Below are 12,976 nucleotides of genomic sequence, written 5' to 3' on the forward strand. Positions count from 1 at the left end.
TCAGCCCAGGTCTTCCTGGGCCTACCTCTTCCACGGGTTCCCTCAACTGTTAGGGTGTGGCACTTTTTCACGCAGCTATCCTCATCCATTCTCACCACATGTCCATACCAGCGCAATCGTCTCTCTTGCACACCACAACTAATGCTTCTTATGTTCAGCTTTTGTCTCAAGATACTTACACCCTGACGGGTATGCACACTGACATTACACATCCAGCGGAGCATACTGGCTTCATTCCTTGCGAGCTTACGCATGTCCTCAGCAGTCACAGCCCATGTTTCACTGCCATGTAGCATGGCTGTTCAATGAATTTTCAAAATTCTTGTCGTTCTATTGACGGGATTTTGTCAAAAGAAAGTGAGCTAAAAGTAAAAAAGATACAATTCCTCTTTCCATCAGGAAAGGAACCTTTGGAGAAAACTCCAAGCTGCCATTATATGGAATTTTTATTTTTTTATTTAGTGTTTAATTTTATTTTTCATTCTCGAATTAACTGTCACGATATCTGCAAGAATAAATTGCATTGATATAAGAACTGCCGTTCAGTGGCACCAGTTCTGTAGAGATGTTTGTTTGGCAAAAAACTGGTGCCGGACAAAACTCCAATTGCTGGTCCGGACCATAGAGTGGAGTTCCATGAAAGTTTGTTCTTCAAAAAGAAGAACAATGGACGACGAATGTGTCGCAAAACTTGGGTTGTTGGATGTTATGACACCACAACCAGAAAAAGGATTTCTTCAACGTCTACCCGATAGGAGTGCAGAGATGTTGGAGAATGTTATCAGACAAAACGTTCTTGCAGAAAATTTATGACTGACAATTTGGCAAGCTATTGGAATCTGCATATACTCGGTTCCATTCACCAGACGGTAAATCGTTCCCCAAATTTCTTAGATCGGTCATCGGGGTATGTAAAAATCAGCGGAGGTAAAGATTATGGGAGATTATTTTTGTTGGTTTTATTTTGAAATGAAAACATTATATCAAGGTACGATTCAAGAAGATTGGATCCAGGGCGCGCATCCGCGCATGCGAGACGTGACTAGTGGATCCTACGACTACCTAGCGCGCGTGCGCCACGCACAAAACATGTATGAGGGTGTTTGCGTTTTGTTTACAATGTGTTTTATTTACTTTGTTCAAAAAAACCAAAACAAACCGTCCTGCATGTTTTGTGCATACATGCATTGGCAATAGATTGTTATTGTAGGATCGACTAGTCACGACTCGCGTGCGCGTGCGCAATAGCAGGTGTGTGCGCATATTAATGGCGGTGAATTCGAATGTGTGGGAAAAAAAAGGGGTAAATTTCAAACATTTCTCTCGTTCAACACCCGACAAAGCATAAACCACAAAATTCACCTTTATTCTGTCCTTCTATCTCCAGAAAATCGAAAAATACAAGTTATTCGCTGAAAAATTCTGCGCCAGAAATCGCAAAAGAAGCCAAAACCATTTCACAGCTGATGTCTTCTGCTGAATCGCAGACATTTTCGAACAAGGTAAGGCAAAGAGATTTCCTTTTAATTGGCTTTCGCTTGTTTCAAAAAAGACAAAACAAAACACTAACATGCTTTTGCTTTTGTTCAGACTTCGTTACTACTAATTTTTATAATTTCAGCATTCGTTTATTATTGTTTTCAAACGTATTTCTGCCAAATGTCATTTATAAAACATGTTTAAAGAAAAAGGGTGCGGATGCAGTCACGCCCCTCACCTTCGAAAATGTGTTTTTTAGTGAAAGGTTTCTTCGGAAACGTGTCAGTTTATTATTACATGTGTGTTTATATAGATGTCTGTAGGTATATAACGTGTGTATTTGTCTTTCTATAGCTCGAGAGAGAGAGAGAGAGAGAGAGAGAAAGTTGTAATGGAATTGAAGGCTTGTAATGGCTGTGGAGTATCTCTGGGTCAGTTCGTCGTACTTTATATTGTCTGATATCGTCTTTAAATCACATTTCACCTTCCAACACTTATAACCCCTCCTGAATCTCAATATTTCGTCGTCTTTTTGGCTTTCGGACACCTGAGTGTTTTGTCCATCCATCGACATGCACAAATCTTGCGGTCCTCCATTTTGTTCTCTTCTGGATCCCTTCTTGGTCTACGCCTTTCAAACACGCGCGAAACAATTTCCAGTGGGAGGGGGGGAGCCTGTTGAGCCTTGTGTTTTTTTGTATTTGTTTTTTTTTCACTTGCTTTGTATCGGAGGGGAATGGGTGGAGGGGGGGGGGGCTGAGAAGGTGGGGTGGGACGGGGTGTATGGCTTGGGGTTCTAATTCAATCTGTCCTTTCTTCCTCTTCCTTCAGCTACCATCCACTGTTCTTTGTTTCTCTTTTCTTCCTGTTGCACCTTCTCCGGCCCCTTTCTAACTTCTTCCTGACTTCTCTGCTTCTGCAGAGGCCTTTTTTAGCCACATTTAAAGCAACCAGGGGTTCTGCCCTCCACCCCCACCCCCACTCTCAACACTACGTCTCCAATGGTCACCGTTTCCACCATATTTTCAGTGGTTCTGCCAATACCCAATATGATCAGGTCCAATGTTTGCTCTTTCCATACAGAATTTTCTGTTTTCGTGGCCTGCAGGACGGCTATTTCTTCTTTACTTCCGAGAAGAACAGCCGCCACAACCCAAGCCACATCTGTTTCTGGTGGGATTCTCTCCACCCTAATCCTGGAAGTCCTTCTTCCAAGATATGTAGGTTACTGTGGTTACAGCATATTCTTTTGCCTTTCCTGCCTTCTTGAACCACAATTGTTCCAAATCTGCTTCCTCTGCCTCAACGTTTTCAATTTTCCTTTCTTCCACTGAGTACACCTTATATATTTACTGTTTTCTTACCCATATTTTCCAATACTTTCTGGAGTAGGGACAACTTAGCATCACCACCGATCCTACGTGCCATCTTCTCATATTTCTCCATGTTTGTCAGGTCCACCTCCTTTTTTGTGACTTCTGTCACTTCAGCAAATCTTTCTTCTTCCTTAAACACTTGTCCATTCTATCAACTGCTCATACGAGCCACTCCTCCGAAGAGGACAATTCGGACCCCCTAAGGTCTGAATAGAACATGTTCCTTACTGTTGGCATTGCTGATCCTGCTTAAGGCGGAGAGAAAGCACAAGACAGTCGACCCCTCCTCACACAATCAACAAATACACCAACACTATGTAAAAGCGTGAGAGGAAATGGGAAAGAAGAAAGAGAGCGAATGTCTTAATTCTCCTGCTTAAATAGTCTTGCCGATGAGAGTCTTGCTGTTGTATTAGATTGATAGATAGAGAGATATTGATATATGTAAATATATATGTGTGTATATATTTAAGTGCAAGATCTCAGGATCAAGGTGTAGGAAGTGAGTAAGCTTCAAGCAGTCCATAGTAGAAAGTATAAAAAGCAACTTTGAAGAACATTAGTGGTTTATTGTCAAAGAAGATTGTAAATGTTTTCGAAAATTAGGGAACAGAGGAGATAAAATCACCAGCAGAACCTCAGAAATAGTAATTAGCCTAACGAGGGGTACTCCACTAGCTACTGATAAGGGTGAATACACCTTAGTTAAATGAAGGTTACATTGTTGTCAAAATATCTCAAGAGAATAAGGTTCTGCTAGCTGGGAGACATATGTTACTGGGATTTTCACCTGTTCCAATCCCTAAATTTGCATGTGTCTGTAGTTATATGTGTGTTTGTGCATGTGTGTGTGTGTGTGTGTGTGTGTGTGTGTGTGTGTGTGTGTGTGTGTACATGTATGTAGAAGAGAAGAGATGAGAAAGGAATAAACGATCATCTTCTGAACTTTCTAGGATGATTGCTCCTTCCTTTGTCATTCCTTTTCTTATTACTGCTCCCTACTTGACTAATGTGTCATTCTGGTGTATTTTCAGTTTCACACCAGGTTATTTGGATCTCAATGCCTTAGCAATATATTCTTTTACTTGTTTCAATCATTTTGATTGTGGCCATGCTGGAGCACCACCATTTAGTCAAAGAAATGGACCCCGGGACTTATTCTTTGCAAGCCTAGTACTTCTGTCGGTCTCTTTTAATGTATTTTAATTATCATGTGCTTTTCAAGAGGCTTTTATAATTGAAGATTTCAACTTCACAATTCAGTCTTAATTCACTGTGAGATACATGTTTCAAGGTTGTATTAATGTCCAACAGAAGTGTACCCCAACACCGTAACTTTGTTTCCTCATAGCTGCATGCAACAAACATGAATATTTGAAGATAAAATTGTTTACAAATGGAGTAGATTACAATTTTATCTGGATTTGTTGTGAAAAAAAGTTTTGAAGGAGGGTGAAAAGAGGAGTTTCAGATAAATCACCCATGGGTTGTGAATAAAAATAGGGAAACAGAATACTTTGAGAGAAAAACCCCACCCTTTTTTTTTTTAAAGCTAATTTCAATAAGGCAAACCCCCATCTGTGTCATAAACAGATTCACTGTAGACACAATATACATATGGTCCTGTGATATTGGACTGGGGTGGAACAGTTCTCCACTATCTACTTGAAGCTCTTCTATAGGCACTGTACTAAAAATAGCAACCCTTTATATTCTTAAGGTAGTGATATACAAAAAAGAAAACTTAATAAATTTATCATACAGACAGAGACATGGCTGTGTGGGAAAGAAACTAATTTTGTAATCTCATGGCTTCAAGTTCAGTCCCACTGCATAGCACCTTGGGAAAGCGTGTGTATATATATACATACATATATATATTGATTGAAGTGTACAGTATTATAGTACTATGTATCCATTGTGGCCATCCTTACCAGTCGGTTTTGCACTTGGGGCTTAATAGGTTGTTAGATAACAGTCCAATTATGTAACCCTGCACTCTTCAGAGCAGCTCTACTGTCTGTTTTGTATGGTTTCTATGACTGAATGCCCTTCCTAACTAATGCCAGCCACTTTACAGAGTGAACTGAGTTCCTTTTTATGTGGTGCCCATGCACATATGTTAGTACATTACAATATTAGAGAAGTATTTCAGTTGATTTCACCAATCAGGCTCCCACACAACAGCAGAAAATCCCAATCCTGGTGCTTGTTAGAAGAAGGGCTCATGCAAACAAAGAAGATTGTGCTGAAATGGATTTGTTGTATATATATAATATATATACATGGGTTGCATGGAGGCAAAGTGACTGAGTCCCTTTCAAGTGTTGGGCCTCATGGAGGCAATGACTGAGAAGACCCATCAAGCTGAGCAAAACCGCAGTTGTGGCAGATACTGGTACAGTACAAATTGGCATGTAAGGGCATCCAGCTATAGAAAACCATGCCAAATCAGAGAGGAGCCTGGTGCAGCCTTCCAGTGTGCCAACCCAGTCAAACCATCCAACCCATACCAGCATGGACAATGGATGCTAAATGATGATGATGATGACACACACACAATAAATACATATGTGTGTATAAATATATATATATATATATATATACATACATATAATTATATATATATATTTCGTTTTTTTGGATTTGGTTCCCAAGACTTATTTTATGTCATTTCGTGTGTTGAAGCATCTTCTGTTGTGTCTGGGGAGAGTCATTTTCTTATTGTGCCTTCAAATTTAACACTCACCGGTAACATTTCCACTTATTTCTTATTTTTATTTTCCTAAAACTTTCGTTGCGTCTTGCAAACTTATCAATAGTCTTGACTCTGTCCGTTATTTATGCATGTGTGTGTCTCAGTGTGTGTGTATGTATGCGTGCATGTGTGTGTATGTATGTCTGTGTGTGTGTGCATATGTATATATGTATGTATGGGTGTGTATGCATACATGCATGCATGTATGTATTCTGCATATTCCTGTGTTTGTGTGTGTTTTTATGTATATGTGTGTATATGTATGTATGTACCTCTGTCTCCTTGTGTGTGCATGTCTGAGTGTGTGTGTGTGTGTGTGTGTGTGTGTTTTGCTGCTATATACCATGTTTTTATGTATGGGTGTATACACATGTGTGTGTGTGAGTGTATCTGTGTGTATGTATGTATATATGTATACTTGTGTGGGTGTGTGTACGTATGTTTGTAAGTATATATGTGTGTATATGTGTACATATTTATGTATATGTATATATAATTGTGTATGTATTTGTATAAATCCATATGTATGAGTTATTAGGTTCTGTATGTATGTACATATATCTGTATGTATGTGTGTATATATGTATGTATGCGTGTATGTGTGTTTGTGTGTATATATATGTATGTATATGTGTATATATATATATATATATATATATATATGTATGTGTATGTGTATGTATGTATATATGAAAACACTTGAGTTCTTTTTCTTTTATATATATGTATTTGTATGTATGTATGTATGTATGTATGTATGTACGTGCATGCGTGTGTTTACGTATGTGTTTGTATACATGTATGTATATGTATATGCGTATCTGTTTATTCGGTTATAGGCGTAGATGTATATGTATGAGTATATGTATGTGTCTATTTCTATTTATACATGTGTATATATATATATGTATATATGTGTATGGGGACATGCACACATATGGGTATATTTGTATAGGCTTGGGTACGTATGTGCATATGTGTAAATGTGGACGTATGCGTGTATACGTGTGTGTGTGTATATATATATATATATATATATATATGTGTATATATATGTGTATATATATGTATATGTCTTTATGTATGCATGTATGTTTTCACACAGTTATATGTATGTGTTGTCCAACCCACTATCCGGTAGCGTCCAATTCTCTAACGGTTTTTTTCAAATGAATCAAGTCATAACCTTATCCATCTATTGTTTTCATAATCGGTCATAAAGTCTTACGTTTAAGATGATTCCCATGCATTCCCTGAAGAGAAGGTTACAATTTTAATATCACAGATCCCTATGGATCACACAGGTTGTAATCCTTTGAAACATATGTAGGAATAAAGTATGCAATTATAACATGCGTTTTCTCCATTCCTTAAATTTTTAAATATGTATATATATATATATATATATATATGTATGTATGTATGAGCCAATGATGGAGACCTCTGCATGGTGGCTACACCTGTTAGAAGTAGCAGCCAAATCTTCCTCGAACCACACCTTACTCTCTTATATTTTAGATGAGGAAAGTATTTGAATATCCCAGGAGATTCTTGTGGTGGTGGTGTGGTGGTGGTGGTGTATAGGGCAATCATTGTTAAGGGGAAGGGCTGCAGAACTGTCCCTGAATACTTAAGGGATTACGTAGTAGAGATACAGCCAATTCAGGGAGGGTCCTGCAACGTTGTGTGAATGTAGTTCCTTGTTTTTGTGTGTTGACTGTGACCTTGAGCATGATAAGAGGGTCTGCCATGTTGTTTAACCCTAGGGCAATACTGATCCAGTAGACCTATGATGGTGGGTGTTACAACTATGATTATCTTGATTTTGTTTGGTTTTAATTCAGCCCTAGTGTATCTTGGAATATATAATTTAATGGGTCTTTCCAACTTTAAGACAGCTAAGCAGTGATTTCAGGGAGAGTTAGCTGCTATTTCTTGTAAAGTAAGGTACCACATAAAAGTTACTCACCAATTTTTGATGATGATGATGGTGATGATAGTGGTAGTAGTGGTGGTAGTGGTGATGATGATGATGATGACAATGATGGTGGTAGTAGTAGTGGTGGTGGTCATGACGATGATAGCAGTAATGCTGGTGACAGTGATGATGATGATGATGATGGTGAATGCGATGGTTGTGGTGGTGGTGGTGGTGGTGTTAAGTAGAACACAATGAATCGCCCCCAAGAGGCTCTATGTGAAGGAAGTAAAACAGCAGACTATTTTCTTAGGACACCCAAGAGAGAGGAGGGGGGTGCAATGGGGGTGGGGGTGGGGGATATAACATTTCACTGTTGTCGTGTTGACGTGGGTGGTGCATATATATATATATACACACACGTATGCATGATATAATCTCGTATATATATATATATATACATAGATATATTCACTCCCTCACACCCTCTCCCCTCATACACGGCTTTTTTTTCCTCGAAGTGTCTTGAAGTACACAGAGGAAGCTATAAATAAGGCCTTGTAAATACTGAGTTGAGAAAACTATTTTGGACCCCCCAAAAAAAACAAATCAGTTTCTAAAATGCTTTGGTCCAATGGTAGAACATCTGTCATGTTCAAAGATGTGGGTTTGAGTCTCACTGGCAGCCTCTTTGATTTTTACTCTCCAAATAGTTTCCATGTTTCTATTTATTAGCTTCACGTTTGTGCTTCGAAATCCACCATTTCCCAAAAAAAGGGATTCTTTTACATTCGTCGAAAAATTTATTACAAGAAGGCAAAGCTGTGTGGTCAGGAAGACCCCTTTGTAGCCAGTTGGTTTTGGGTTCAGTCCCACTGTGTGGTACCTTGGCTAAGTCTTTTATACTATACTGTCAGACCAATCAATGCCTTAGACATGAATTTTGTAGATGGAAACTGGAAGGAAGCCTATTCTACTGGGTTGGCCATGTGATTCAGATACCAAGTAGCCAGTTCCCAAAGATGGTCCTCTTCAGCAAGATTGAGACTGGAAGTTGGCCCCGTCGACTTTCGAAAGTTTGTTTTGCTGCAGGTCTCAAGTGGTCTCTCATTTTACGTAGTATCCTTCCCAATTGGTGAGGGTCCCTGGCTGTTAATTGGAAGCCATGCAAGTCCTTGTGCTTTTACCTGTCTCTTCTCAAAGCTCGTTACTCCAGCGTTCACCACATCAGCTCGTTAAGTCTCAACAGTCCTCACCGTTTGTTTTTACTGTTTTGTTCTTGTTGTTCTGTCTTTGTTACCACTTTAACCTTCTGCGGGAAGGACTGTTTTAACGAAGTCTCATCTGGTCCCTGCCTTTGAAATGCGGAGTATATAAAACAGGGGGCAACTGATGAAGGGAATGTTCTTTATGTTGCCTGTTTCGTTTCTCTATTTGTTTCTTTCTTTGTTCATTGTTTGTGATTTTTTTATGTTCTCGGTTCTCTTTTTGTTCACATTTCTTTGATGCCCTGTACCAATATATGCATGTATATATATACATATATAAGTAGGCATGTACATGTATGTGTGTATATATGCATATACTTATATGTTGCTTTCCAGAATTCTTTGCTACCAGCATAAATAAGTTATTGATAAAATGGCAAAATTGTGTTGATGATTTAGGTGCATTCTTTGATTAACTGCATTGCTTTTCGTTGAGATAAAGTAAAATAAACTTTCAGTTCAAAATCGGATCATTTCATTCTTAACGACCTGATATAATGTAGCCCTGTACGTTTACTTTAAATCCACAGGTTGGTCGTGAGTGGAACGCCTTTGTTCATTGAACAGCCGTATCAGGGTTGGCCTAGGGCTAAACAATCACACACACCCACAGATTTCCATAACAATACAATCATTGGCATTTGGGGTGGCCACCAGTTGCAAACAGATGATGCACTTTGAGTGCAAACATGTACACACACTTTTACTGTCCTTGTTGTTTTTGTTGTTGTTGTTGGTGGTGGCGGCGGTGGTGGTGGGGTGTTGTCCCTGTTTGGTGTCAATGTTGTTTTCTTTGTCTTTCATTGATTATTTAATGAAATATATTTATACGTACATAGACGCATACACAAACACACTCACACACTTATATACATACATTGCATTCCTACAAGCATACACAGATACATATATAGAGTTACTCATACATTCACATGTACACACACACACACACACATTCATACACATACCTATATATATCTTGCATTCATGCATACACACACAGTACATGCATACATGTATAGTGACATGCAATGACATTAATTCCCACATACATGTTAGTCAATACACACACAGCCTGGAAGACTTCCTAAAAAAAAAAAAAACCCATATATCACAACACCACCACCACCACCACTACCACCTCAGCCACCACTACCAACACCACTACAAGTGCTGCAACATATACCATCACAAAATTGCCACCAGAACTACCACCACCACCACCACCACCACTGCCACCGCCCTACTCGCTACTCACTTCATAACCACTGCTACTATCACCTAAGCTGCAACTCCTACTTTCACCACCACCACTTTCCACCACAAACCAATGAGGGAGATCCGCCACTACTAACTACATTATTAGAAATAGCAGCTAAATCTCCCTCAAATCACACCCTACTCCTCTCTTATGTATGGACCAATGTGGGAGGCATCTACATGGTAGCTAGAGCTGGGAGAAATAGCAGCCAAATCTCCCTGAAATGGCTCCCATTTTAGAAATAGTTACATTGTATAAACAAAATTTTAGGGGAAAGGCAAGATGGTCACAGCTGGAGTGTCTGCTGTGACTGGATTGACCTGGGACTAAACTACCACCACCACCACCACCATGTTGTTATTATTCATGTCAACATTTCCATGGCAACAGAAAACTGTTCACACACAACACGGTGGGGGAGGTCAGTGTGTGTGTGTGTGTGTGTGTGTTTATCTGGTGCCTGGTGGTGATGGAGACATCCTGTTCTATAAGTGTCACTGTTGGTTTTTCGTTGTTTAACCCTAGGCCAGCCTCGGTGGAGAAGGTCTATGACCACAGATGCCTCAACCATGACCATCTCATATTTAGAAGTGCATGACTTCAGGTGTCCTCCTTTCTTTATTGAAGAAGTTCAGAAGTGAGGTGAGGATCATTTAGCTGTTATTTTCAGCAGATAGAGCAACCATACAACAGCTCTCATTTCCCTGTGCCTGGTTTCAGCTGCAGTCAGAGTCTTGACTTATGATCAAAGGGTTTCCATCCTTGACCATCCAACATGATCTCGTGTTTTTTGAAGACAGCAATGTGGTGTGATTTTGAGGGAGATTTGTCTGCTATTTCTAAATGAAGACCAGTTCCCACATGTGAGCTGATTTGTGTCAGGAGCAGTGGGGAGAGGCAGGGTGATGGGGTGGGGGGCAGATATCGTGTGCTTATGTTGTCATTTTGCTCCAGCTAAACCCTGAGTAAGCAGAAGTATGATCACAGGCAATCCAGTTGTGACTATCCCCTCTGTCTCCGATGTTTAGGGAGCCAAAGCTCCCATTAGCAAGTAAGCATGATTTGTAGGAGATTGTGGAGTGAAGGAGGAATTGCGAGAAAGAGAAGAGACGTGGATTGGTTTGTCGAGGTAGGGTGAGGGCAAAATGTTCTTGTTATGTGTTGGTGGAACATCCAGGTTGGGGGGGGGGGGCTAGCAGATGGCAATACTAGAGTGAGAGAAGGCATGTGGGTAGAATACACAGGTCGGGGGCAAGCAGAGAGTAAGGATACAGTGGCCCTGGGCCAAGAGGACGACAAGATTGGGGAGTGAGAGGTAATCATAATGCGTGAGAAAGAGATGTAGTTTGGTTCATTGTGTAAGAAGTTTTCTTGTTAAGTGTAGGTGGGACACACAGCACTTGTAGAACTCAGTTTCACTGATGTGGGTGGGACAGATTGAAGGATGTGCTGAAACGATTGTCATGTTGAATAAAAGATTCTAAATCCATCTTCTGTTTCTTTTATCAACAATAAACAAAACAAACATTGTGGGTTTCCTGACATAAATCCAGTGAAAATTGTAGAGTTTCTGTGGAGGATGACATCAGGTAGCCTGAAACGGTGAATGTGCTTTGACTGACATAAGAATAGGCATATACTCAAAGTCCAAATAGTTACATGTGTGTGTGTATATATGCATCTGTGTGCGTGTGTATATATATATATTTATATATATATATATATATATATATAGCAGTGTATATGTCTGTGTGTATATATATATATATATATATATATATATATATATATATATGTATATATATAACTTTTATGAGTAATATTCTAAAAGAATATATAATTGAACTTATGTTGAGTGCTCAATTATCTTGAGCAAATAAGTGTGTATATATGTGATTTTATATTATTAATTCATCAATAATATATTTAGGAAATCAATATTTAGTATTTCAAAAGATATATATCCAACATAACATGGTAGCATAATAAATTTAAAAGTTTAAAACATAAAAATAAAAATATGGAATATAAATATCGATACATATAAAAATCTAAAAATAGATAAATATATGTTTAAATATATATGCGTATAAAAATTTATGTGTAAATAAGCATGAATATTATGTTTATTTTTATGTTTTAAACTTTTAAATTTATTATGCTACCATGTTATGTTGGATATATATCTTTTGAAATACTAAATATTGATTTCCTAAATATATTATTGATGAATTAATAATATATATATATATATATATATATGTATACCCATGCACTTTTACACCCTGATGTGGGCTGATGCAAACAAACAGCCAAAGAAACTGAGTCAGTGACTGCGTGCGCGTGTATGTATGTGTGTATCTGTGTTCTACATGATACGGGGAGGGGGAACAGTTATGTGGTGGTGGGGGGGATCATGTTTCAAGTGAGACTGGGAAGGAAGTTGAGGCAGGGTAACCCACATAGACGCCCCCCCCCCCCCTTGCCACCCCATTCCGATGGTGGGACAGACCCAGACACACACACACACACCACCGACAAGGAGTTCATATGGGGTGGGGGGGGGTAAGTATTGGGTGGCTGGTGAGGTGGGAGTGGGGGCTAAGGAATGCCCAGCAAACACAATAACATATACTCACTCCCTCACACACACACACACCTACCCAAGCAGCCAGAAAGGCAGAAACACACACAAAACCAAGTCTTAAAAGCTGAGGAAGCTCTGACCTAATGTGAGTTCTTTTTACTTGCTAAAAATAGCAGTCAAATTTCCCCTGTCACATGATGAAAAGAAGAACACATAGCATCATGGGCTTGTTGATAGAAGAAGAAATGGGGGGGGGGTCAAAGATGGAACCCTTATGACTAAAGCTCTGCTCAGGCTGGTTTAGCCTGGGGCTAAACGAATACAACATT

At 39.1% G+C, this 12,976-nt stretch overlaps 1 protein-coding gene across 2 annotated transcripts in view; it reads left to right on the top strand.

Moving 5' to 3' along the window:
• Positions 1 to 1,083: 1,083 nt before the first annotated feature.
• The window catches only part of LOC149129225 (uncharacterized), a 121,203-nt gene continuing 109,310 nt past the window's right edge, over positions 1,084 to 12,976 (top strand). Inside the window, exons 1-2 of one of the 2 annotated variants that reach the window (XM_089346693.1) lie at positions 1,084 to 1,303; positions 1,388 to 1,502. In XM_089346693.1, coding sequence (XP_089202819.1) covers positions 1,284 to 1,303; positions 1,388 to 1,502 — 135 coding nt within the window. In that variant the 5' untranslated portion in view covers positions 1,084 to 1,283. The remainder of the gene's footprint in view (positions 1,304 to 1,387; positions 1,503 to 12,976) is intronic. The other variant, XM_089346692.1, reaches the window with a different exon arrangement.

Source organism: Octopus bimaculoides, unplaced genomic scaffold (genome assembly GCF_046866305.1).
Source record: "Octopus bimaculoides isolate indiv1 unplaced genomic scaffold, ASM4686630v1 contig97, whole genome shotgun sequence".
NCBI lineage: Eukaryota > Metazoa > Mollusca > Cephalopoda > Octopoda > Octopodidae > Octopus > Octopus bimaculoides.